The sequence below is a fragment of the Eptesicus fuscus genome, chromosome 11, assembly GCF_027574615.1.
Source record: "Eptesicus fuscus isolate TK198812 chromosome 11, DD_ASM_mEF_20220401, whole genome shotgun sequence".
In the NCBI taxonomy this organism is placed as follows: domain Eukaryota; kingdom Metazoa; phylum Chordata; class Mammalia; order Chiroptera; family Vespertilionidae; genus Eptesicus; species Eptesicus fuscus.
Genome location: NC_072483.1, coordinates 51,841,301 through 51,867,615, shown reverse-complemented (window position 1 = coordinate 51,867,615; position 26,315 = coordinate 51,841,301). Strand labels below are relative to the sequence as shown.

Here is a 26,315-nt window from a genome sequence, read left to right as displayed (position 1 = left end):
TCTATTTAAAAAGCATCTTGTGTGAACAAACACCATGGGCTGACTGACAATGTCATCTCCCAACAAAAGGCTGCAATGGACAAAGTGAGATGGGAGTTCGAGGAGCCATGTCCTCAGCAAATACTTCATTCCCCCTAGTCACAACCCCAACACAGCTTTAAAAAACACCACCACCAAAACAAACACTTCTGGCTCATATTTGGGGGAACAGAGTGGAAACAAATAAAAGCAAATGGGCACTGAGCCTTTCTACATCTCGCTTTCCTCTAGAGCACGTTCCCAGATGGAAACTCATTTCCTTCCCTGCCCTAGGTGGCTGCGGGGGAGGGGGGGGACTGCTTCTTCTCTGCCCCACTCCTGTGGGCCCAAATGGATGCTGAGGTCCAGTTAGGACCTCAGGGTCGTGGGCTGCCCTCTGGGCCATCCAGGCTAAATTAACATTTCAAAAGGCAGTTCCTGGAAGCCGAGAAGGAGAGCTGAGGACTTATAAACAAAGAAGTTGTTTCTCTGATTAAGTTACTTTCCTAAGTTAATGGGGCTTATGTTTGAGAATGAGCTTGGATTTTCTTCATCAAAACTTTCCTCTTGGCTTTCTATTGGGACAGGGGTGAAGGTGTTTAAGTAGTTTTGGCATTTGGCCTAAAGCTGGGGTTAAGTAACCTGAACTTTTGGGAAAGGGGGGATCTATAAACAACCTCTATAATATATAGGGGTGGGCAAAAGTAGGTTTACAGTTGTAAGTATGCGAAATAGAATTTATTCTTGTATTATTATTTATTAATTATTGTATCACTTATTTGTATCACACTGTGAACCTACTTTTGCCCACCCCTGTATAGCAGTTGGTTGTTGTGAAAACATCCTTTTACCCCCTCCCAAGGAGAAGTTAAATGTATTCACAGATCTGGGTTTCAAGAAAGAATTTTAGCAACTTTCCAACTTGTCCAAGGATAACTGCTCTTTTCAAATGTTACATCCAAAGACCGCTCTCCATGTTAGAAGGGGAAAAAAAGAAGAGAAGGGTAGTTAGAGTCCAAAAGGTTAAGGGTTTAGAGGTCAGTCCTCCCGGCTGAAATACAGCTAATCGAATAGAAAATTTGTCCTCTGGATGAACCTGATTCTGTAATTTAGCCCCGAACTTCAGTAAAATACCTTTTCAGCTTCTCAACGTGAGGGTGTCAGAAAAAAGACATCTTGACTATGTATGAACTCTGTGCTTTTTGTCATAGAAACAATGATGTGAATAATGCAGGAATATCCATCTTTAATATCCCGACGTGCCGATATTCAAGTATTGCCATGTGCAAGTCTGAGAGCCAGGCTCACCCCAAAGAGGAACAAAGAGCTGTCCCCAGGGTCTAATACAAAAGACCGAGGCTTGGAAGATACTTTAGAGAAGTGGAATTTCAGCCTAGGGACTCCAGTGAATACCTGCCCTCAACTCTCAGGAGACACTGAACCAAAGAACATGGCTGCAGAGAAAATCTTTTCTTTCCCCTACACTTAAATGCATTTTTAATTACCACTGAAACCTACGAAAGTGTTCAGAAGCACTGAAAAAAAAAAAAAAAACAACAAACCCCAATTCTGAGACTCTCTTTCAAGCTCACCCTTTATCCCTCCCCGCTTTTTGTCACTTTTTGATAGCTACAACCTGGGGTTTCTTTTTGGAGCCTGAGGCTTTGGGGTTTAAACTTTCGAAGCCTTGTTCCATTTGAGTATATAAACTCTGGTCATTACCTTTGACTCTTTCCCCCTTATCCCTAAGGGTCAACATTTTAGAAAAATGAGCTTTGAACCCTTCCCAGGCAAGGCATAAGAAAAATGACTTAAAAATCTCTCTCCTGTTGTTTGAGAGCGACTGTTTTAAACCACTATTCTCAAGGCAAGGAAGAGGGCCTGAAAACTTTTGTACTTTTACAATTTCTGCTTCTAACTAATGGATTGAGAAAAACTTCCTTAAGGTTTGTTTTAAAAATAAGAACTTCAGGGAAAAACCCCAAGACCAACTTTCGTGGACTTCTAGATTCAATTAGTGTTTGTTGTTTTTTTTCCTTTTTAAAGTAAGACTTCCTCTACTTCCCACTTTCTTCCCACTGCACACCTCCTTCTCCCAAATAGGCCATACACCAGTTCCTATAAAATATTGCTATATGGGCTATTTGGGCATTTGGAATCCAGTTGGAACAGAAAATTCGGTCATTATCAAATGACCCAGAACAGAGGTTTTGTTTTCTTTCCCCAGAAGGAAAATGTTGGACCATTTGTTTCTTTCTTTTTTCTCTTTCCTCTAACAACGTTTAATGCTGGTTGTAGCACAGTGCTGAAAAAAGCACATGTGGAAATATATTTTCAAGAATGCAACTCAGAGTGGACTCTTTGCTTCCCTCTAGAAGGGTTAAGGGCCCCTACACACATTTCCGGGGAATGGGGAGGGGGTGGGGTTCAAAATGCCAGTTACAGCCTGAAGTAAGTCCACACATCTCTGATTCTGTTCCCTGAAATTTGGCCCCTTTCACCATCTTAAGGTTTTTGGCATTAAGATGTCAGTGATTTCTGTACCCCATTCCCCAACAAATAAATATTTAAGCAAATATAATCTAAACATAAAATAACCCGTTTCCACTTCCTTTCTTAGACTCATTTCTTTGGGCATGGGCCAGTGGGAACAATATATATAATTTCACACTGGAAATTATATAGACAACCCAGAAAGTTCAGAAATCCTGGCACAGCTCTCCTGCTTCCATTGAAAGCACCTAGCACAGGGGTGGCTAACCTGCTGCCTTAACTCCCCCACATTATTCAACCACAGCGCTCCCTGGAGAGGTGGGGTGGGGGAGGATGTTCAAATTCACACTGGGGTAAAGCATTCAACCTTCATTTGTAAATTCAAAATCCAACAGCGGAGATTTTCATGAGTTTAATGACTCGCCAAGGTTTTAACGTTCTCAGTAGCTCCTGCCATATGATAATATACTTAGAGAGAGAACCCCCTCCCCCTCCCACCCCCATACCCACTCCGGGTAGGGGGCTGCCCTCGGGCAGGATGCTAACCTAGTCCAAGGACGGCCTGCACGTCCCAGGTCCACCCTACAGTACCTTAGAGCCCAGCGCGGTGACCGCAGGCCGGGCCTGCCCCCGCAGCTTCGGCTCAGCCGGGAGCGCAGGGAGGGATGGGCCCAGGGTCCCCACTTCTATAAGGTCGTCAGGTCCGTGTGGTGGTCCTTGGGCAACGGCTGCAAATGCTGGCCCGGGGCAGCCGAGGAGGAGCAGGAGGACGAGGAGGACGAGGACCTGCCTTTGGTGTTGGGCAGCTTGTGGTCTTTTTTCCACTTCATCCTCCGGTTCTGGAACCAGATCTTGATCTGGCGCTCAGACAGACACAAGGTGTGCGCGATTTCAATCCGACGGCGCCGCGTCAGATACCTGTTAAAATGAAATTCCTTTTCCAGTTCTAGGACTTGCTGCCGGGTGTAGGCTGTCCGGGACCGCTTGGGCTCCCCGCCGGTGTAGTTGGGGTTCACTGAGAGACAAAACAGACAGCACGGTCAGGTCAGCGCCTGGCCACTAGTTAGGCCCCTGGCCAACGCGCTCACTTCCTGGCGCGCCCCAGGCCCTCCCAGCGCTCCCAGCCGCTCTCCCTCCCTCCCGCCCTCTCTCCCAGCACACACGCTCGCTCCTACCACCTCATCACACCAACCCACTCCCCCACGCTGGCAGGCGGGGATCCCCAACTGTGCTCCCATCTCCCTGGCCCACCGAAAGCTCCGGAATTTCCAAGCATTTTGGAAAGCCCCCATTTCTCTCCACCGTGGAGCCTCTGTTCTGAAAATGGAATCCTCCCCCCCCCCCCCCCGCCCCATCTCCACCCCCTTTTTTGCCCACAGACATGCAGCCAGCCACATGGTCCCGGCCTGCTCCCTCAGCTATAAAAATTTATGGAGAGAGTAACTGAGGTGCCCACTGGAGCCCCACGCGCCCGCGCCCACACCCACACCCACCCGCACCCCCTCCCGGGGCCCAGGCCGCTGGGCTGGGGTGAGGGCTGCGAGGTCGCTGGGCCCGCGCCTTACCAGAATTCACGTGCACCTTCTTCATCCAGGGGTAGACCACAGCCGGCTGCTTGAGTGCCGTCCCTGGGGGCGGCTGCTTGGGGCCGCCCGGCTGGCTGCAGGCCCGGGCGCCTGGCAGGGGCGCGGGCGGGGGCGCAGGGGGCGCCGGGCACGGCTCCCCCGGAGCGCCGTAGTGGCCTGCTGGTTCTTGCGCGTGACCCCTCGTGGGCAGCGCCGAGCCCGGCCCCGGGCCGCCGCCTCCGAAGGTCTGCTCACCGAAGTCGGGCCGCGGATAGAGCCCTGGGGGCTGGAAGTCAGCACCCTGTGCGCCGCCGCCGTAGTAGTCGGCTCCCTGCTCGCCTAGGTAGCCGCCCTGCAAATATTCCTCGCAGGGAGGGAACTTGGGGTCCACATACTTGGAGTTCACCATATACGAACTCATGGCCATTAATTTCAGAAGGTAGAAAATACTAATTTTTCTCGTGTTGTCTTTTTTTCTCCTTCCATAGGGCCCTCCTACTTGCTGTCAACTGAATAAAGTTGGCGGCCATGTGACCAGGCCAGCCAATAGCGAGGGAGCGAGTTTATCACCGGGTTGGTGAGCATCTCATAATTTTCACAAATTTAACTAAATAACCTACGTGTAATCAAGTGACTCGCTGTGGCCCATTCGAGGGCCCTCAAGAGATATTAATGTACTTCTAACCCTCAGCACCCTCCTTCCCCCCCCAAAGTAATTCCAGCTTTTGTCTGCCACTGACTTTGCTAACCTCCAGTGCCCTCTCCACTCAGCAACCCGCCAGAAAACAGCCCCCCAAAGTGGGCACAGCTCAAAGTGGACTGAATCCGAATATCTGTCGGAGCGTAGGCACCAGAAGGCAGGTGGGTGAGGCAGCGTCAGAGTTGGGCAGAATTCCCCAGCAGGCAGAGCTCCCGCCAGCCCAGCCGCGGGAACGGGGACTCTGCCATACAAAGGCTCAGTCCCGGCTTTGTCTTCGTCAGGGTCACCCAAAAGTTACTACGATCTGGCTGGCCTGAATCAATTTAGGCAATGAGTAACCGCCCAGCTTGCTGTGAGTGCCCACGCTGGGGTATTTCTAGCCAAAGCCAGGCCTTGCAGGTATGGCAGGAGGTTCCCACTGCCTCAGCCCGTGAAGCGAGAGGTGTGCCAGGAAGATGGCGAGGGTACCCCACCCAAATGGACCCCAAAAGGACTCTGCACTCCTTCTTTCCAGCTCGCCTCCTTCTCACAGGGCAGTCAAAGGCCAGTGAGCCCCTCATTGGGCACCCTGCAACCTCATGCTCCTTGAGGGCAGAGCTGGGGCTACCTGGCCTCCCACCGCACTCCCCAGTCCTCCAGAACCTAGCCCTTTGGCTCCGAATTCCTGCAACCAATTAGGGGTTTACACAGGAGCCTCTGTATAGGGGTGAGGTGCTTCTTGAAGAAAAGGGTGCTCTGTGTCACCAGGCTCAGTCGATCCTCCGATCATCCTGGAGTCCAACGTAATGAAAGAGAAAGAGGTGGTTGACCCGCCCCGGCTGTTTCTGGCCTCTCCTTCTGACTCAGGCTATTTTGGAGAAAAGTGAAGTTTTTGCATCGACCATATATTCCCCTAGAATCGAATCTGTGACTATGTGGATACCACACAAATTCGGTTCTACAGGGTATATATAGACAACGTTACTACTTTCAAGTTCCGCCCACATTGGGTACCCAGACCGCTGCTAGCCTTGGCCTCTTCTTCGGAGCCACCACCAGCCCCACACAGCCACTGGCATTTTCAAGGATGGTTCAGGTCGCCGGAAGGGCTTGGTGGCGATTTGCAGCAATGAGTTCCCCACCCTTTTACTAGGGCTGGGGTCACCAAGCAGCCAGGGAGCCAGAACAGTCTTCTTAGGGAAGAAAAAATATTCATCCCAGAAATGGCGGTTTTATTATTCCTCTTTCTCCAATTCCAATATCCCTCCCCCCTTATCAAGTGGTATTTTCCAGAAAGGAGCAAATGCCCTCAGTGGCAGAAGAGAGGCAAGAGGGGAATATCCTCCCTCCATTATTTTGTTCTACTGCCGGGGCGAGCCAGGTTGGCTGACAAAGCCAGTTCTTCAAGAAGTCGCGCATTTACCTTCCTGGGCCCGGAGCCTCTCGGTCCTGCTGCTGCTGCTGCTGCAGACCCCGAGGCAGGCGCTGCTTGCAGGCACCACGCTGCCCTGGGCTGGGGCCGATGCACTAATGGTGAAGGGCAGGGTGAGGGGTCATTCAAAATCATTTACAAACATATCACAAAGTTTCATTATTTCTGCTTTGCCGACAGCAGCACACAAGAGTACAAAAGTTCACGAATTGCGTGCCTGCCCCAGCGCTTCAGCACTGTCTGGGGCTCCCCGCTCCATTCAGGGCACCAGGAGCCCAGTCGCGCCCAGGGCCCCGGATGAATTTCAGGGGCAGAGGGATGCTCAGGCTTGAGTGGGGCTTTGGGGTCCCTGACGGTAGGGCAGAGGCGTTAAAATGTTGATTGTTTTGTTTTTCCACTCATGTTTCAAAATTTTGTTTTGGCCTGGTGGGGCGGAGCAGGGAGACTCCCCTCTGGCCCCAGCCTGGCAAAGTTGGCTGCCTGCTTCTACAATGCACTTTGCACACTCCCCCCGCCCCAATCCGTTGGTTCCAGTGCTTTAGCGATTTTGTAGGGATTTCCTGGTACCAATTCTAACAAGAGCTCTGAGGCTGCCCGAAGCCTACGTCCCTTGTCCCAGAGCGGTTCCCCCCAACTACCCCTAATGCCAAATGCTCCCCCACACTCCCCATCTTGGGGACACTGGATCTAGGCTTTATCCAGGCAAATTGGGTGAGCCTGCTGGGTCGGGTGCGGAAACAGTGAGGGTACACATTTTCATATTTGTTAGACGCTGTGACCTGCATTTCACCTTATTGCTCGACTTGTTCAGACAGGTCAAAGCCAATGAGTTATTGATGAACAAAAGCGTTAAATATTCACCTCCCGCACAACTGCTCATACAAATGCTTTGATCTCCGCTTTTTGTGCTGTGTTTCGCTACAGGGTGCCAAATGTGGGTTTTCAAGCGAGGAGCATCAGCAGAGATAGGCACCCAAGAGCCAGGGCAACGGCAGAAAGGGGGCAAGACAAGAGGGTCCTGAGGATGCCAGACTTTCCAGCCTGGAGCCAGAGCCATTTCACTCGAGCCAGCGTGGTTTGTACAGGGAAACCGTGTACTGGGTGAAATCTCCACTTCTCCAGTTAGCGGAACCCCCAGGGAGCTGACTAGGCTCCCAGCCTGTAGGGCAAAGAAACCTGGCCCAGAGTCAAGTCCCAGCTTCTCGGACCCTGGAGAGAGGGAGGGTGCCTGGTTCCTGTAGCCCTCGCATATTCCATCTCTCATTCAAAAAAAACCACCTCCGTTTTGCAGTGAGGGAGGGGGCCACTTTTCCCCTTGCCTCTGGAACCACGGCCTTGATCCTGGAACCACTACCTTGATCTTAATGGGGCAGTCTTCCTGAAACTTCAGGGGCCTCCTCGGATAGGTACCTTTCTTCTGTGGCACATGCAACTCCGAAAGATCCAACTTCTGAGCCCAGGACCCCCAAAATCTATGCCCCCCACCTCACCCCTCCCAATCACCACCCCCCCCTCATTTTCCTGCAACACCAGCGGCTTTGGCGCAAAATTTTTCCAATTGCAGCTCCAGAAGATGGGAGGTGGACGAGAAGGGCATATTCCCCCCTCCTTACTCAGCCCGCGTCCCCAACCCAGACCCCAAACTGCTGAGGCCGGGGAGCCGGGGGAGGGCTGAGGAGGGACTTCCATCTAAAGCTCAGAATCCGCAGTCCTTCCCGGAAGCTTGCCCACTCAACACAGCCCAAGAGTGGGTTTTTGTTTGTTTGTTTTTTCGTCTCTTTTTCTTTCTTTCTTCTTTCTTTTTTAATAAAAAACAAGAGAAGGGTGGTCCCGGCGGGACCAGGTTAAGTTGGGCTGGGCTGCTGAGGCAGATCGCGTTGCCTGGGTCTTTGGCAGGTTGGTTCTAGCAGAAGGCGATGCTAGCCGCAACTTAATAGGGCGGGCTGCTAATTAGCTGCAAGCTCTGGGCAGAACAGAAGCGCACTCCGCGCCGGAGCTGCACCTGTGCGAGCCGCGAAGCCCCGGGAAGGCCGGAAGGTCCGGGGAGGCCCCAGAAGATGTGGGCGAAAGCCCGCGTGGCGCGTCCCCTTCGTTAGGTAACTGTGAGCTAGGCCCCAAAAACCTTTCCAGGAGCTCAGCTGAGAGCCTCCACCTCCAGAGCGAGCTCCCCTCCCTCCCAGCGGCAGGCCAGGGGAGGCAGGGCCGCTCCTCCACCCGCCCACTCCCCTGGCGCGGCCCTCGCCCACCACCTCCCCAGCCGGCAACACCGCCTCTGCGATTCGGAAAAAACGGGAAGGTACTTACAGCGGCGGTCTCTCCCGGTCCCGAACCTGTTGCAGTGAAAACGGGGGGGTCACTTAAATTCCACAGGATAATAAAGCAGACATAGATGATACACAGGAAAATGACAAGGCCCAGACACCCCACCAATACCCAGACCGCCCCGCTTCGGGTGCCCGCCCCCAGGAACTGCGCCAAGTTCTCCGCGGAGCGGGGACCGCAGTCCTCAAGGGCAGATCCACGGAGTAGGAGAGTATGGCCCACATCACCTCGCCCCTTCCATGCACCCTTGGGCAAAGCCTCACTGGTTGTTTGGCCTGACTCAGGCTGCTTGTAACAGGGTCTCCCCAGTGGGAACACGGGGAAGCGAGGAGAAAATGGGCCTTTGTGTGTTTCCTTATGCAGAATAGGCTGGGTGGGCGCAGGTCCACTGGGGAGGGGGCAGTCGCTGCATCTGTCCCCAGCTTCCAGTCTATCTGGTGCTGAGAGCAATTCAGCCCCCTTTTCCAGCTTCAGGCTGGTTCTCAAACTCCCAAACTAGTACCCCCCAAACTAGTAGCCCCAAAACCTGTCTTCTTCCCAAAGAAGGACCAGGCAATACTGGGACTTGCCTTCCCACTTATGCTCCAATTCAAAACAAAGAGCAATTTCCAAGGGAGATGAAGACCCAAATGATAACCCAGGAGGAGGAAAATCAATGGGTTTCAAAGTAAATGGCAATGCTTCAGATTGTTATCCAGCTCTATGGATGTGGCATCGTTTTGTCAGCATTGCTGCTGGAGAAACCACAAAGCAATCTTACAGAGCAGTGGTCCTCACAGAGACTGGTGTCCAGCTTTAAGTTTTCAGTCTCCTCGAGTCCTATTCTAGGCTGGCGATCTTCTCTGAGAAATCTGAGAGTCAAAGCCATCTCCATCCTCATCCTTTCCACCTAGACTACCACTGTCTTATTTCACTTCTAAAACAGATGCTCCATATAGAGAAGAGAGAGACAGTAAGACCCTCTTGTGAAGTGGGAGCTCTCAATTCCCAACTTTCTGTGTCCAGAGGGAGGGGAGAAAACAGGGGTTACCCTTCTATTTGTTATTTTAGGTTTAGGCTAAAATGAGAAATTACTTTAATGGGACTTCTTCCCACCCCAGGTGGAAAAGAGAGGCAGAGAAACCCCCCACCCCTGGAGCTGTTCTGGAAAAAAGTAGTAAATGACTTACTGGTTCTCTCTCCTAGTGGGCAGGGGAGCTGAGAGTAGAACGGCCTCCTGAGCCCGGCGCTAGCTGGAGCCTCTCACTTTCCTATCGCTGCTCCAGGAACCAAGCATCTGCACTTGTATGCTCTTAACCTAATTTATGGTGGGAATTATATTTTGGCTTGTCAACTCTCGAGCCATAAAACAAAGTTTATTGGAATCACGTGCTCGTAAATAGCCATTCAGGTCCCATCTCTGCAGAACCATAAATAACCTTTGGCTTTAAACTTTTATTCACTAAATAAAGGTTCACTGCAACTGTTCCCTCACATTTAAATAGTTCCAAATATCCAGAATGCAAGGGGGGTCAGAGTCATAGCAATGCCCCAGGCTTTTCAAATAGCATCTTTTCAGAGAAGTCCGTTTAAGTTGGGAGATAGTACTATTTGGAAAAGGCTGGTTGGTGGGCATGTCTTATGATTCTTTGGCTGCATTCGCTGTGAGTACCTTCAACTCCTTTATTTCAATCATTTTCTAGCTCTAGATATGGTAAATAAATAAATAAAGAGGAAAGTCAAAGGCCACTTTTTAACTTGCTTATACCAGAAATTGTTTGAGATTTTGTTCAAGCTTCAATAGTAAAAAGGGTGTTTTGGAGAAGTTGGGTGGGCTTGGGGGTGGGTGGCAGTTGGAGTTAACACTTGGCTCTGCATTGTTGTGGATGGGCTCAGCAAAGTCTAAGGTAGCCACATGCCTAGAAGTTTCTATAATTTGCTTAGATCTGAAAGGAAAGCCTTTGCAAGTGACCAAACTGCTTAAAACAGCAAGACTCGGGGTTTGGCAAAGTGCGAAAGTAGAGAATAGCTCCGTCGGAATCTTTGGCAACTGAAGCTCTAAAGAAGGTTATAAAACAATAAAACAGCCCTGGTGTGAAGGGGAGAGGGTGTGAGGAAGCAAATGAGGCTCTCAAGGAACCCAAGCCCAGGAAGTCAGATGTCCCCACTCCCCCAGTGCCCCAATCACAGGGCTCAGTCCGAGGCCCAAACCTGGATGGGTCATCTCCCCCCAACTCCTGAACTGCCACTCCCACCAGAGAGAGAGCCTAAGAGAGCTGGGGGAGCAGGCCTTCCCGCTGAGAAAGCCAAGAAAAGGAGCTTGGGCCTGAGGGCTGCTCTACCGGAGAGTGTGACACTCTGTGCCTGGGGGAGGTGGGGTGGGAAAGATGCCCCCAGCTCCCACCAACAGAAGTAAATACAAAGAACTGATCCCCAGCACCCTTCCATAGCCTGCCAGAGTGCCCCCAAACAGTGTAAAAACATGTGTGACTTTTACAATTCTGATGAAAAGAATGGATGTTCTGTGTAGATTTTAGAGCACATACACATATATAATTTCTCAGTCAAATTCAGTTGCAAAAGTTCTCATCAGCAAGTCCCAACAAGCGCATAAAAGAGATCCCTCTCTACAAAGATCACTTTGCATTCTAATTTCCACCCATTCTCCATGCATTTCAAAACCCATTTCCTGATTTGACTTTCATTAGCTAGAAAGCAGGGGGTGGGACTGTTATCCTAGACTGTATAGCACCCACTTCTCCTCCCCCCACCATTAATTACTTAGGAGGATCTTTTCTTTTACATTTGGTAGTATCTGTTTTTAAAATGAGTAAAGATCAACCTCTTTAAAAATGGTTTCTGATTCTGTTAGTACTAAGTGAGCAGCTTCAAACTTAGTCCCTGTTAAACCACTGTAAAAAATAATCAAAGTTGGAAGGGACAGGAAAGCTTCTTTATTTTTCCTTAAGTTAATAAAACAGAATTAATCAAAGGATGTATGACTTTCTAGGCAATTGTGATGAACTTTTTATAGGGGTGGGAGGTAGTGTTTGAAACAATGCCTGGCTAGTTGCAGTTTAGTAGATTTTTTTTTTTAATGTATGGTGATGAAAGATGGTGACTGGGACTTGCTTGCAATCTTCACTGTGGCATACAGAAGATGAATAAATGAACAGCCTGCTCTGTACATTCAGATAACAACAGGAAAGTAACTAGCTATGCATAGGGGGAGGGGAGAGAGGAAGACAGTGAAGCAGACACCTTCGATTACTTTTCTAATCTTAGAAGAGCCAGAAAACATGATTAAGGAGAAAGTGTCCACCTTCCTACAATATTCCTTTGCCCTCCCCTCCCCCAGCCCCCAATGTCCTGGACTTCTGCAGATGAATGAGAGAGTGGGGATGAGGAAGAGCAAGCTCCATCTAGTAAGAACTTTGAGCACCAGGAGGGGACAGCAGACTAGCCTGGGCTAATTTGTTGGGGTTTGCCCAAGGACTTTCAATGGTGGTGATAGTGATAATGAAAGAGAAGGTACGGGAGGAAAAGTTGAAGTTTTCGTAAAAACCTGTAAGGAATTTGTTTCTGGGCAAAGTGAGACTGTAGACACTGTCCTTCCCCATTCGGCTGGAAAGATCCAGTTCTGAATTCCTCCCAGAGAACTCCCATAAGGTAGAGTCCCTGTAGGGCTCCTCCCAACCTAGAAGCCAGAACAGCTCCCAGGAAGGAGGATGCACCAGCTACACTCCAAATGTAATGAGGTCTTCCTTCTGCCCACCCTAAGGGCCCCTCCTATGTGGCCCCAGGAAAGAGTATTCTGATCTTGACTTTTAAGAGGTTTCTTGCCCAGAGGTGATATTAAGCTCTCCCCTTAAACTAAACATCTGCACAAGCAGAATACATATGGTTGAGACTTTGGATGAACTCTCTGGCCCAGGGACAGAAGGAGAAAGGCCTGGCCCTTAGGGACACATGCTGGGGGTGGAGCCAAAGAAGGGCTGATCGGGGAGTCCCAAGCAGGAGAGAAATATGATTCCATATTCTTGGCACTGTGCTCTATCACTAAAAGAGGAATGTACTCTTGCCACCCTACTCTTACCCCCTACAATGGAATTCATGCATTGGAGCTTTGCCTTGGTGTTCTCTGGGAAGAAAGGTGACTGCAGAAGAAAACTTCAATAGTGAGAGATGAGATCCAAAAGAATGGGCCCTGGGGCAAGACATCTGACAGTGGGGTCAGAGGCTGAAAAAGGCTCCAGTGGTCCCAAGAAGGGCAGGGCCTGGGTTGGCCATCTAAGTCCTTTGAGAACCAAAAATGGAGGTTATATGGCACAGAAGTTGGGATGACTGGAGGGCTAAAGTGCTGCCCTATGCCATGGACGAAACTCCACCTGACATGGTTGATAACAGAAGAGATTGTGTGTTTTGAGAAAAAATATGACCCAGGTGGTGGACTCCTCGTTAAACCAAGAGAAGCATCATAGCCAAGGATTGGGGAGGCCCTCACAGGAAAAGTCTATAGGCAGAAATCATGGAAGCCAGGGCTAAGGGGGTGGAAACTGAATGCAGTGTGTGTGTGTGTGTGAGATGTAGCCTGAGGAAGTATTTACATAACTGTTTTTAAAAGATAGAAGGAATCTCAAAAATTTGGAAGGGCTGGAGGAGATTTTTGAGGATAAGGCCTCTCAAAGACTTACCTCGGCACCACTATGGCCCAAGTTGGGAGCTATGGCTCAGCTATAGTCCTGGAGCCCAGATCTTGGAACACAAGCAGATTAAGGAGGAGCGGGACACTCCTGGCCTCCCCTGCTGTTGCCCACTGGCCTTTTGCTTTTTTACCCTACCCAAGATTATAAGAGACTGAAAAGAGAGTATTTGCCCTAAGGCTGTAAAAGAGGGTTCTTGCCTTGATAGGTGTGACTGATAGGTGGTGGTAGAAAAGGGTGACTTCAGGAGCTGGAGAGTGGGACCGGCTCTCTGGAAAGGCCTGAAGCCCTCTGTCTGAGTTGAAGATGTGTTTATGTGGTTTTGAGGCTTCCCCCTACCTGGCATCTGCCCACTGAGGAACTAGGGGTACTTCCTTCCTGGGTGTGGCCCTGAAGTATACCTGTAGACAGGTGCTAGACACTGAGACCCAAGAGAGCAGGGCCTGTGAGGCCCACTACAACAATAGTAAGAGTCCCAGAACTATGTGTTCCTGGGTCTACCACTTCCTGTGATCAAGCCTAGGCCTGTCTTCCCTGTAGAATTCAAGGATTGGTGAGTGAATCAAGTCTCTTCCAGCTCTAAAAGTCTAGGCCTGGATTGCTTAGCGGAAAAGAGGAAGTGATGATAAGGAACACATATTGAATGCTTGTTATGTGCTAAAACACTGTTTTAAGTACTTAACCAGTGAGTTAATGTATACAAAGTAGTTGGAATAGTGTTTAACACATAGTAGTGACATGTGAGTAAAAATCCCTGTAACACTTGAAGGTTCTGTCATTATCCCTACTTTTCAAATGAGGAAATAGGTCCTACTTTCCTAAAGCCACACAGCAGGTAAGCGGTAAAGATTTGAACCATGGTAGTCTGAACCTACTCACTTCTTTGAAATCTCCAAGTTAGCAAAGGATCAATGTCCCTTTCCCTAAATGTGAGCACTTATCCAACCTATGGGGTAGTGACATTAGAAAACCCAATTAGGGAGTGAGCACCAAGAACTATGGGGATACCTGAGTGGTAAAGGGAATTTGACCCCTGGAGACATAATAACCATAAAAGAAGCAGGAGAACCCTTGATCAAGTGGCTCTCAGACATTAAGTGCATCTTAATTGCCCTGGGGGGAGAGTGTTTACAAAATGCAGGCCCCAGATAATATGATTTAATAAGAAATCTGGTGTGAGACCCAGGGACTTGCATTATAAACAAGATCTGAATGCAGGCCTTCATTAAGAACATTGCCCTAACATGGGAAAAGGAGGGTGAAAACTGCATTGCCAGGAGACAATGGAGTTGGATTAGAGCCCGTTTTTAAAGTCGGCAGCCACCCCTGGTGCAAGACACACCTTGTGGAACCCACCAAAGGCCTGAAATGGGAGCAATGGTGAAAGAAGGGCCTGTGGGTGGCGTAGAAAAGGGTAGAGATAGGCATCTGCACAGTTCTCAAGCCAAAACGTCCGTACATTTTGCCCTGGCTCTCAAAGGGAGACCCCGGGGAACCCCAGGACACAGGCCTTGCTCTAGGACTAGGTGAGCCAGGGCAAGGCTCCTCCGCCCGCAGGAGGCACGGCGCTGTGCTTTTCACGGCACCAGGGGTCGTGGACGGGTAACGTGTAAAGCACAGGAGCCCAGCCGGCATGAGGGAGCTCCTTGGGACCCCATGGATTGGGCGCGGCTTGCCCTCCCACGGAGCCCAAATTTCTTTCCTGCTCTCAAGAGCCAAGCGCGTGAAAATCACGCCCCCTCCAGGAAGGCCAAGAAAGTGAGGTAACCTGCCTGCCACCCCGGAACCGGCCTTCAGGCGCCCGGGCCTAGAGGCAATCTCAGCTTGCCGGTTCCGAGAAGCCTCTCCCTGGGAGCGGGTGCAGTGTCCCCGACCCGCCCCGGAGGTAGAAAGCACTCTGAGAGCCCAGGTGGAGAGCGGGCACCAGGAGGCGCGGGATCACGTGTCCTCCCTCCCCCACCTTCCCCGGCCGGCTCCCGCCGGGGCCACTCCGGCACTGCCGCAGCCGCGAGACGCTTGTCCTACAGCGCCTCCTCCTGGACAAGGCGCCGGACTGCTGAGCAAGGGCCCTGCACGGCCCGGATCCTCCAGGCCGGAGCTTCTTCGAGTGCGCGGAGGTCTCCCCGCGCCGGGAGCGCGCGCTGCGGCGTCTCCCGCGGCAGCCAGCGGAGTTCCAGAGGCTTTGAGACTGCCTCCTGCCGCACCCTCTCCGGCACCGACAACAGACTCGTGGCCCAGGAGCATGCATCCCCATGAATTAGGCAAGCCCAGGCCGAAAAGCCTCCAGTGTCCCCCGTTTACTGATTGACTTATTTGACCGATTTCTGCCGAGCCGTGGGCGCCCGCAGAGCCCTCCAATGTGTTGCGCTGGCGTAACAAGATCCGGGGGACGGTCTGGCTGAGGGATTGGCCCCAAGTTTGGTGGCTTGAACCGGCGCCAAAAGGAAAGGCTTTTTTCCCAAAGCAGAAGCATCAGGTTGAAAAAAAAAAAATCTATATACTTCTCTGAGGATCATATATATAAAATCCTCTTTGAAGGGGTGTGTGTGTGTGTGTGTGTGTGTGTGTGTATTTTAACACCTTGAGAGAAGATTTGGTTTCCGTTTGGCCACTAGCTCTCATTTGCAGGCCGTTCCTCAGTACAGATTTCAATTGGGGTGGGTGGTGAGTCAAGATGTTTGAAAACAACGTAGTCAAGGGCAAGATGTTCAGCTATATTTAGATTGAAGGCTGGAGTAAAGCAAAGAGGAGCAGCGAATCCTGAGGGAGGGAGGAGCGGAGAGATCCGGTTCTACTTTCCTGTTCTGAGTCCGCTCACCCCCTCCCCCCGGCCGCGCTGTGCTGGTCGGTTCCCCGGGCCGGGCTATTTCAGTGCACATGCGCCAAGGCCGGTGGAGCGTGCGTGGCAGGCCCCTCGGCGCTGTGCGGGCCGGTGTGCGGGTGTGCGGCCCCGGGCACCGCTTCAGCGCCTAACTGCGGGGGTGCTTGGCCTCCCTGTATCAGGCCGGAAACATACTTTTCTTTTTCAGGAAAACCGGTAGGAAAAGTGCCAACCGTGCTTCCTGATGTGCAAGCCCTGCTCTGCCCACCCAGCACAATCGCCATGCTGCCAGTGAACACTCCCACGGTTGTGTCAGGAGGATCAGCAATTTCACATCTAGCGCGGGGGTATCTCCTGAGTGTCCACCAAGGCGCGGGGGGGGGGGAACCGCCCTCCGTTCAGACAGCACCACTTCTCCTTCCTCATGCACAACGGCCAAGTCTAAGGGACCAGAAAGTTCCTAGAAAGAGGGTATCTATTCACACCAATTCCGGAAAAAGGGGCCCCAAACTGGACTTAGATCGGAATTCCGAGTTCTCGGTGGCTTCTCCCCGGCTTCCGGTGCCCCCGGGTGCCCTGCCCCGCGGCCGCACTGCGGCGAGGCCGTAAATACCTCCAACAGCTGCCTGCCAGCCTAGAGTGAAATACTGTCTTTGTTCCCATTGCCCCTGCTTCTCGAGCTCAGAAAACAAAATTCTGGCGAAATGTATGTATTTGGGAGAGCATCTGACAGGAAAACGCGTTTGGTTTCCAGCCCTGGTGCTTGGCCGCATGTATAATCGCACAGCAGCGGGCTTTGCTGCTGTTCCTGGCCCTCAGGGAGGGCGCAAGCCCAGCTCGCAGCCTGACCGAGGCCCGGCGCGCCAGGGGCTCCGTCCCGTGTGAGCGGATGGAGGCAGAGGTTCGGGCCCACGACCCTGGGAGTTACACTCCCCCCCGCTTGAGAGCTCTGAGAGTCCAAGTGCTTTTTCTTTCGTTTAAATTTTTTTTTTTTATTGCGTTAACAGGGACAATGGAGGGATTTCCGGCAGTGGCCAAAGCGTTAACCAGTCTCCTCTTGGACTCAGCGGCCTGAGTTTAAATGTGATTTGTGATTATTTATTCCCTTCGATGCAATCGGCCGTGTAGTTTCTTAATGCACCTGGGCTTACAAAGAGCCCTCCAGTCCTCCATATCTAACTGCCCATGACATCACCCTCCGCTGCAGGATTGGACCTGCAGCCCGCCCAGGTTCCTGGTCGCTTGGGCTGGCTCAGCCACCGAACCCAAAGAAAAGCGACTGCAGCTCTGAACACCAGGGCTTGGGCGTCCTGGACTCAGCTCCTCCCCACCCGCTCCGCTGCTGCAAAGCCAACGTAGGGGCTCCTTAGGCTCCGGAGCTGCCAGGGGAGGGCCTAGTCCCTGAGCAGGGCCCTGGTTTTCAACATGTCCTGCGTTTTCCCAATATGAAAGATTCATCTCCACAGCCATTGTACCATAGTAGAGAAATACAGTCGTTGCAAAACACGGATATTCCAAATTTTAAGATCACTCAGCGTTTCTTACTTGTGAGTGTTCATAGCGATTGATCCATGACAATTCCGCAGACGTCAACTGGCCACAAATTCGTGGCCCTCCATTTTGAAACGAGTGTGATTCCATTGTTAATTACTAAAAATAACCTTTCTACAAAGATGTCATTTATTTTTAGAAATGCTTTCACGGCCAACACGGTTACCCTGGAATATCTGGGGAAACATTAAGTCAGATTTTGCCTCTGGGTGCTTTGAAGATCACACTCCGCCATGCGCAGGTCCACCACGCCATGCGCAATGCGGCAGATTGTCCAAAGGTTTTAGTATTTCACAAGGTGCCCATGGGTAAAGAGGCAATAGGATGTGAGAACTACATTCTCAGGTACCGTTCAAAATTGGTAGGAGAAAATAGCATTCTTTTTTTTTTTCTGCCAAGATTTTCTTTTGACTCACAATGTTTCGGTTCAATAATTTTGAAGAGGGGAAATGTTGCTATAGAATATTGATTTTTAGGCAACCCCCACCCCAAAACACCACAACACGACAGTACATCTAGAGAGCAAAATATGTACCCTTTTCTACCCTGGCAAATAAGAAACACACGCGATGTTGGAACATACACATGCTTCGCATTTCTGAAATGTCCGATTGGTTTTCTACCCAAGCCCTGCACCAGATTTCCTGATACTACAACCTCCCCCAAATGCATCCATTTTGTGACCTAAAATAATCCAAATTCACCTTTCAAATTATTAGCTGTGGGAAGAACCTTGCTTGAGTTGTTACAAGAGTTCACTATGAACTACAGTTTAAAATATTTAAAATTCCATCTCATACAACAAGGCCCAATAAACCACAAACCCAGAAATTCACCAGCATCACCGACCCCAAACCTAGATGAACAACAAACCGAGCACATCTTAGATACACAGAATGCAACCCACTCCCCACCCCAAGCCCCAAACCTCCAAAAACACCTGTTTGCCTCCCAGGTGCCTCTGACCCCAGACAAACCGCAGGACGCTATCCCACAGAGAGGTCTAGGGCCCCCCGCAAAGCTGCGTCGTCCAGGAACCGGGTGCACACTCTGCCAGGGTGGGGATTGGGAGCTCTGGGTCCAGGCAGTGGGACCCAGGCTGCCCCTCTCCACCTCTGCCGAGGAAATGGGGCTTCCCCTCCACCCCTGGGCTCAGCAGGACCCCAGCGGCGGCTCAGAGACCAGTGATCTGGGAGCAGGGGGCGCAGACCGCCCACCCCAGGTCCTGGGGCGGTGTAGGGGGTTGGGCCGGGCTCCCCGAGCTGCCCCAGGCGCTGGGCGCCTCAGACTTCCTTCTCGGGGCCGCGCTCGGGCGTGAGGAGCGGAGACGCTTACCCGGAGGCTGCGAGCTGGAGGCGGGGGTCGGCCGGGGAGGCGGCTGTAATCCATGAGGCGCTGCCGGGCTCCGCGCTCTCGGGGCGTCATGGACCTGCCGGTCGGAGAAGGAGCCTGGTCGGAACGGCCCCCCGGAGCCGGCCGGGGGCTCCCGGCGGGCGTTGTCGGCGCCGGCGGCGGGCGTTTCGGCGCCTGGGGCTCCTTCCGGGCTCTTCCGCCCGCCGGGCTCCCCACGAGCGCGCCGGGCTCCCCGCCGGCTCCGGAGGCCGCTGCGGCGGCGGGGCCAAGTCGGGCATCGGGCGGGAGCCGAGGCCCGCGGAGCCCGCACTCCCGCAGCCGCGACTGGAGCCCACCTCTGCAGAGACAAAGGTTACGAAAAGAGGGGGTGAGGCTCAGGAAGGCAGAATGCAGGGGGGAAATTCGCCTGGGAAATCAGGAAAAAGGCCGTGAAGGCGAGCGGCGCCTGCACATGACCAGCCGCAGCCAATGACGACCGCAAATAGGTCATAAAAAGGTCTATTACCAAGTTGTAAATTTTCTTCAAACAAAAAGGAATTTACTGCAATTCCTTGCGGATTTTGCACGTACAGCTCACAAGCGCCATGTTTTTTTCCTCTCTTTTTCTCTTCTCTCTTCTCCCTCTCTTCCTCCCCTTCACTTTCTCTCTCCCGCCCCTCTGCTTTCTCTCTTCCTTCCCCCACCCTCTCTCACCCCCTCTCCCTCATTCCGTCCTTCCTGGCCTCCCTTCTCTCTTCCCTGTCTTCCTCCCTCCCTTCCTTGTCTGTATTTCTTCCTCTCTGTCCATTTCCTCTCTCTCTCTCTCTCTCTCTCTCTCTCTCTCTCTCTCTCTCTCTCTCTCTCTCTCTCCTTCTTTTGCCTCCATGGTTCCTGACTTCCTCACCTTTTCTAGGAAATATATATTTTTTCATTTTGGTTTGCCTCTAAACATCTGATCAATTTGGCGCTGTGTTAGAGGGGGCAGGAGTGCGGTGTACAGACAGCCCAGGCACTTGGTAGCCCCGGCAGTCACCTCCCTCCAACGCTCCTCTTCCCCTTGGGGGGGTGTGTGTGTGGGGGGTGCACTCAGCTTCTCTTCCCCTCCCCACACAAAAGGCCCGCTCCGGAAGGCAGCCAAGCACTTTCGGGGTTTGCCCCTCTCATCTCCTGGCAAGCCAGCGCCAGGGATCTTGTGCAGAAAACCTGAAGGCCAAGAAATCGCACTCTCCTCCCTCACCGCCCCCCCCCCCAACATAAATTGGGGTCTGTCCTGTTCCTTGGGGTTTCTGTGGTAGGAAAGTCAGCAACCAGCTCAAAGACTGGAAATGGTCTTAGATACCTGTCAACTCCAAAATAAGAGTTTGAGCTCCCAATGCCTGACCTTTATCTCAGCAGAAACATCCTCCTGGTCAGTTCCGGGTTAGAGGAGAAGCAATCCTTCTGGATCCCCTCAGAAACCTCTTCCTTGAAGCCTCCACTAAGTGCAGTTCTAATTTCTATGGAATTTAATTCTAGTTCCTCTCCTCTTCCCTTGCCCCCTCCCCCAATGTTTGTCCAGTGAAAAGCCTGCTCAATATATTATCAAGGAGGAGAGAGGCCTCATTTATTCAGGAAAAGAGCGGCTCCCAGTTTCAGCCTTGGGGTGGGGGGGGGAGTCATTTTCATTCAAAGGCAGGAATCACATTCCTTTTGCACTTCTGATAGGAGCTGCTCCAGTGAACCTCAGCTGAGAGTAAATGTCCTTGGCCAGTTCTAGCATTCGCCCCATCGTTAATGCATGGGCATGGCCATCCGGGCTTCAGAACCTGCCTGAAAGAGGTAGCTCCTTCCTCTCTTCCTTTCAAGGACACTGTCTTCGGGCTCCTAGTGATATGTTTGTAAATATCTGCACTGGGTGACTGTGTAAGTTCTCTGCTATGAACATCTCCACACACAGTCAGTACCTAAGTGGACGTGCTCCTGGCAGGGAGAGCACAGCACCCTCAGAAGCAGGCCATTTGTATTTCTTAAAGAAGTTCCGATGACCTTGGATGTTTCCGATGAAAGGTCTTATGTTGCCATCTGTCAGCAAAAGTCGTATTCTTTCTAGAAAAAAATCAGTGGGGCTTAGCTTTTTTGGAGGGAACTGTAACAGCAGCCAGACTCCTTTCAAATGCTCTCCCTCTTCCCCTGTCTATCCCCAGATGCCCAGGGATTCAGCAAACACTGGAGAAGCACAGGACACAAGCTTGGATGTGAAATAGCAACACCTTCTCCACTGAAGCATAAGAAAACGATGCTTTTAATTATACAAGAAAGTGGGGCAAGTTGTTGGGCCCTCCCAAGCAAGAACACTTTACACCATTCCATTCATGTGGAACCGAACAGGTTGCCCAATCATAAAATTTTCTGATAGATAATCTCAATTGACAATTTTCCTCTCCCTCTCTAGTCAAATAAAAACTGAGCTTTATGACCCTTCCTTTTCACCTTGGGGAAGAAGGACTGGGAAAAGACTCTACACTGAAAAGGCAGCCATATTTGCACTTTCCCCCCCAGTGCAGAGAGAAGGGTTGTGCTGGGTTTTGTGAAACATCACAAAATGGCAATCCCTGAACTGACTTTTCTCTAGGAACCATTGAGACCTACACCCTCTTTTGTTTGTTTCTGGCCCTCACAAACAAAGAACCTAAATCACTACGAAGGCTTGGTTCTTTCATTTAATGTTAACATTAGAGTGTCCTATTTTTCTCTGAACGGTTTACAGACCTCTCTAAGCAGATTCCCTAAGCAGTACAGTGAAGAGAAGCAGTCGCCTGGGTTTGCAAAGGGTTTTCTGAAGGTTTATGCAAATTTCTGCAGCAAAACTGTTTGTTCAGTTGCCGCAACCCTCGGATGTTAACAGATTTTAGCCAATTAGAAGGGCATCTTCTGCACTCGTCACTGCAAGTCTCATAAAATACCACGATGGGCGGTTTCTAGCTACTATAAAAAAGAAGGTGGTGAGTGTGTGTGATGTGTAATTCCCAAGCTCTTTATTTGAAGACAAATCTATGGTTTTCTTAGCTACAAAAGGAAACATACAGACTGACATTTATTTATTACCAACACTTTCTGCACATGTGTAATCTATGTATATGTACAAATCCACCAAATATTTACCAAAAACTATCAAATCTGTATACGTACAATACTCTCAAATACACCAGTAATTGCAATAATCTTTTTCTGTACATGAGCTACGATTTTACCATGTGGTTAGGGGCACGATGGGGCCAGAAGGTACAGCACTTCCAGAGCAGCACGGAATGCAGAGGAAATAAGGATGTTTTTACTCCCCTTCCTTATTTCACATCCATCCACACACCAGGTTCCCCACCTAATAGAATCTTGCCCAAATCAGTGGCTCTAAAAGTGATATCTATGGAGTCTTCTTGAGTGGGAGAAAGCAAATTTTGCTAATAGAGGAGTCCCTTAACTGGAGGGCAGCTGGAGTTTAGCCAGTACCAGTCTCTGGCGAGCTTACCACCACCCCCACCGCACACATGGGCTTTCAGGCACTTGGCATCCTTGCTCTTTATCAGCCAATAGCAGTCTCAGGCAGCACACAGAGCAAAATGTTTCCAAATCCAGCATGCACGTTTGCAGCTGTCTCCTCTCCTGCAAATGTTTCTTAAGCCCCAAGCCACCCAGGACTTAAAATTGTCTTTCCTGGCTCAGGTCAGCGAATGCCACAGCCATGGTCTCTTCCCTAGATAGAAAGTCAGGCGGTGCTTCGCCTCTAGGCCAATCAGTGACATTTCCCTGGTCCTTGAAGTGGCAGGCAAATAGCCCACCAATGCCTGAGGGGGTGATCCAGGCCTAAAACTATAGGATTCGATTTCCTTACCTGTGCAAAAAATGTCACTTGGAAATTAAAATGTACCTCTTTAATAAGGCATCTAGGAAAAGCAAAGTTGCTTTCCCTTTTGGGGGGAGAAATGTTAGTTTTACTTGAATTTCTTCTCTTCTCTCCCACCTCTTTCCCCCCTCCTCTTCTCTCATAAAATGGCAGCTGCAGAAGCGGCCTCAAACGGAAAATGGATATCTTGTTAATAACGGAGCCCAAACCCCAGCATCAGTTCGGGCTCAGCAGAATAAGCTGTGGTGTAACCCGGACTCTGGGTCATCCCCCACTGGGCCTACAACTTGAATCCTTTGTGAAGTTCAAAGCTTTCACACTATCTTAGCAAGGTTATATAGAGCAAGATGAAGCTACAGTAGCCTAGTCAGCCCTCTGGAATGAAAGAGACTGCCCCCGCCTGCATATATTTATTTTTATAGCATGTAACCCCCACCTCTTTTTTTTTTTTTAATCAAATAGAAGCTTTAGCTGGACATTGCCTTCATGTGAGTAAAGAAAAAGCATTATTTGCGGCGCTCAAAGACACTAGCTCTAGAAAAAGGTTCATTTCTTTATTAAGGAGCTAGCTATGTTCTGGAGCGATTGTTTACACTGGGATTGTTCTGCCTTTGCTCCCAGGGCTTGTTTCAAATAGGTGAGGCCATCCTGGAGAACAACAGAGGACGTACCAACTGACATCTGAGACGCACATAGTAAGTTGGCTCAAAATGGGCATGCAAACAGCGAGAAGAGAGTACAAATAAATATGGCACCTACTCAGAAAAACAAATCACAGTGGTGGCTACAGCACTGAGGCCGGAATTTCAGTCGATACCAAGTGCAGTTCAAAACAAAAGCAAGTTTTGGAAGGAGAGGCATTCCACAAAGTGACTTGCTAGAGTGAAAAATTAATGAATGAAAATGTTATCATTGGCTTTTCAAGTATTCATTCACTCTAGATTAAACTGCCATATTTGTATAGACTATAGAAAAATTATTAAATGTCAACATTGACATTGCCCTGAAACTTTTGTCACTGGCCCAACATTTTCCCCAAGTTTAGGAAGCTGCAGAGCCGGGACTATACATTACACTCTTCAATTAACATGTGCTTTTCAAATATTTGGCCCACACTAGTCCCAGAGATACTATGTTTACAAAATAAAGAATCCTCTTAGGAGTAAACAAAAGGCACCTGAACCCACTATTATAAAAGCAGAAAGAAAAGTACATAAATAATACATTTTAATCAAATAAAATAAAGTAAATATTCTGCAGGCATAATTTTTTTAAAAAAATTATAATAGATTTCTTTTAATTTACTCACCATAAAGAAAAGATTTAAAATGTTCAAGTGCACTTGTTTGATTAATAAAGCATTTTATATTCAATTATTTAGTGCTAGTTATTAGGAAGTTTACGTTGTTGAGGCAAATCACCAGCTCAGACATTAAAAACTACCATTATAAAAACTTTGCTATAGTTAGTATCAAATTACCCTTACATAGGACAGCTCAAGAGCTGTTTCTATGCGATACAAGAAACTTTTTAAAACACCCAAATCCCTCTCAAAAACCAGAAACCTCAAGAGCAGTGACATGAAGGTAGCTTGAAATACAGGTAAAGTCCTTCCAACCAAGAAAATCGGTGGTATCCACCAGCATATGTTGATCATTAGCTTTAACAGTCTGTGGTAAAATTTTAAAGGTAGAAGTTAATTCGTGGGGCCTTCAGTTCTGTCTTCTTCCAGCTCTTGGGCTTCCTTTTTAGTTTTCCCATCCTTCACCTCTTGTAATGTTTCCTTGTTGTTCTCCTTTTTCCATTTCATTCTCCTGTTCTGGAACCAGATTTTTACCTGTCTTTCCGTGAGGGCTAGGGCGTGGGAAACCTCGATTCTTCTCTTTCTGGTCAGATAAGGATTAAAAAGGAATTCCTTTTCCAACTCTAGGGTTTGGAAACGACTATAGGTTTGTCTTCCTCTTCGTCGACCAGGAGCTGCTGATTAAAAAAAAAAAAAAAGAGGAAAATGAACGTTTTTAAAAATGTAATGGTGTCTCTGCAGGTTGCTGGAGGTTTCTGGAGTGGATTTAAGGGATGAAATATACACAACTCTCTTTAGCTCTAATATATATATATGTGATGTGCAGGCAAAAGAGAGAGGTCTTCACCATTATTCTGTCCCCATCATCGTTTCGTGGTTTCTACTTTAAGGGGAAAAGTCAGTATTACTTTATGAATAAGAGCCACTGTAGCAATAAAAGACGGAAAAGGAGAGGGAGAGGGAGAGGGGTTTTAAAACTAGAACGTGAGATGAAAGCAGATTTCTCCCCGTCTCCCCGCTTTTTAAAAAAAAAAAAAAAAATGCATCCCAACCTTGTGGTCTCATCCAGGCAAACATTTGAGAAGGAGACGAGCTCTGATTTAAGTGGTCTGGGTCCTCGCCAATATTACCACTGGACGATTTACAGTCAGGATATTGTACCAGCTCGGCTTCTTGCTGGGTCGTAAAAATCGGCTGTCTCTGTAAGTTATCGTATCCGTAAAACTTCGCGGGCTCCCCGTGACAGGCAACCCCGCCGCAGGGGGGAGGCGGCGGCGGAGGCTGCGGAGGAGGAGGGGGGGCGGCCTGGTAGGCTGCGGCCGGGCTGCCCCCGCCGAGGTGGTAGTAGTCCTGGCCGAGGCCCAGGCCGCCCCCACCACCGCACCCCGGGCCGGCGGGCCGCGGCGGCGGGTGCGGGTGCGCGTGCGCCTGCGGGGGCGCGTGCGGGAAGCCGGCGGCGCCGTTGCCATAGAGTTGCAGGGCGGCGGCGTGGCGGCCGCCGACCTCAGGCGCGAAGTGACAGTCGTAGTAAGTGGGATTGATGGCCTCGCCCGCCGCCTTGTACTTGGCGTACGGCGACGGGTTCACGAAGTACGAGCTCATCGGAGCGGCGGCTGCGATCCGGGGCCGAGCGAGGGCGGCCCTGGGCGGGCGGGCGGGCGGGCGGCGCGGAGCGGGCAGGAGCGCGCCTCGGCCCAGCCGCACTGCCGCGGGGACCTCTGGGGCCGCTGCTCGCGTCGTCCGAGCCGCCGAGTTACGCTGCTGCTGCTGCTGCTGCTGCTGCCGCCGCCCGCCCGCGCGTCGCCTCTGAGGCTCGGCCGCCGCGGGCGATCGGTTACTGGGCGCTCATGCCCGGCTGCGGCCCCCGCCGCCTCGGCCTTGCGCCGCCTCCCCTGCGGGTCGCGGGGCCTCACCCAGCCCCCCGCGCTCACCGCCCGCCCGGCCTCTCCCTGCGCGCGCCGGCTCGGCCGCAATATAATCGCTGACGCCCCGGGTGACCTGCCCTGCTGCCTCCACTGTTTCCTCTCTGCACCAGGCGGCCCTCTGCACACCGGGACCAGAAAAAAAAGTGCGCCCGGCCCACGGGACACGCTTTGGCTTCGATGTACAAACCCCCGCTCTGGAGGGGAAAGAAAGAAAACAACCCTCTGCCCGCCGCCACCTCTCACCTCGCCCCCCCCGCGGCCCCCTCCCACCGCTCTCGCCGCCGCCGCCGCCGAGGCTGCCGCCCCGGTGCG

At 50.8% G+C, this 26,315-nt stretch overlaps 3 protein-coding genes and 1 non-coding gene across 5 annotated transcripts in view; all 4 read right to left on the bottom strand.

The window, feature by feature from the left end:
• LOC103283290 (homeobox protein Hox-D3) overlaps positions 1-26,315 on the bottom strand; it is a 49,299-nt gene that overhangs the window by 15,481 nt on the left and 7,503 nt on the right. The gene's annotated exons all lie outside the window — the stretch shown is intronic.
• On the bottom strand, positions 3,028-4,734 carry HOXD4 (homeobox D4). Its single transcript, XM_054723544.1, has 2 exons — positions 4,077-4,734; positions 3,028-3,526 (listed from the first exon to the last, which is right to left on the bottom strand). The coding sequence occupies exons 1-2, from the start codon at positions 4,501-4,503 to the stop codon at positions 3,198-3,200; spliced, it is 756 nt and encodes a 251-aa protein (XP_054579519.1). The 5' UTR covers positions 4,504-4,734; the 3' UTR covers positions 3,028-3,197.
• On the bottom strand, positions 5,653-5,732 carry MIR10 (microRNA mir-10). The gene has a single exon (NR_128992.2). It is a non-coding gene; the product is annotated as a microRNA mir-10 (primary transcript).
• HOXD8 (homeobox D8) lies at positions 23,311-26,223 on the bottom strand. 2 transcript variants are annotated; one of them, XM_028140919.2, is made up of 2 exons: positions 25,131-26,223; positions 23,311-24,755 (listed from the first exon to the last, which is right to left on the bottom strand). In XM_028140919.2, exons 1-2 carry the CDS (start codon positions 25,678-25,680, stop codon positions 24,472-24,474), a joined length of 834 nt encoding a protein of 277 aa, XP_027996720.2. In that variant the 5' UTR covers positions 25,681-26,223; the 3' UTR covers positions 23,311-24,471. The 2 variants fall into 2 exon arrangements, with proteins under 2 accessions (XP_027996720.2, XP_027996721.2); XM_028140920.2 differs by having other exon boundaries at positions 23,311-24,752.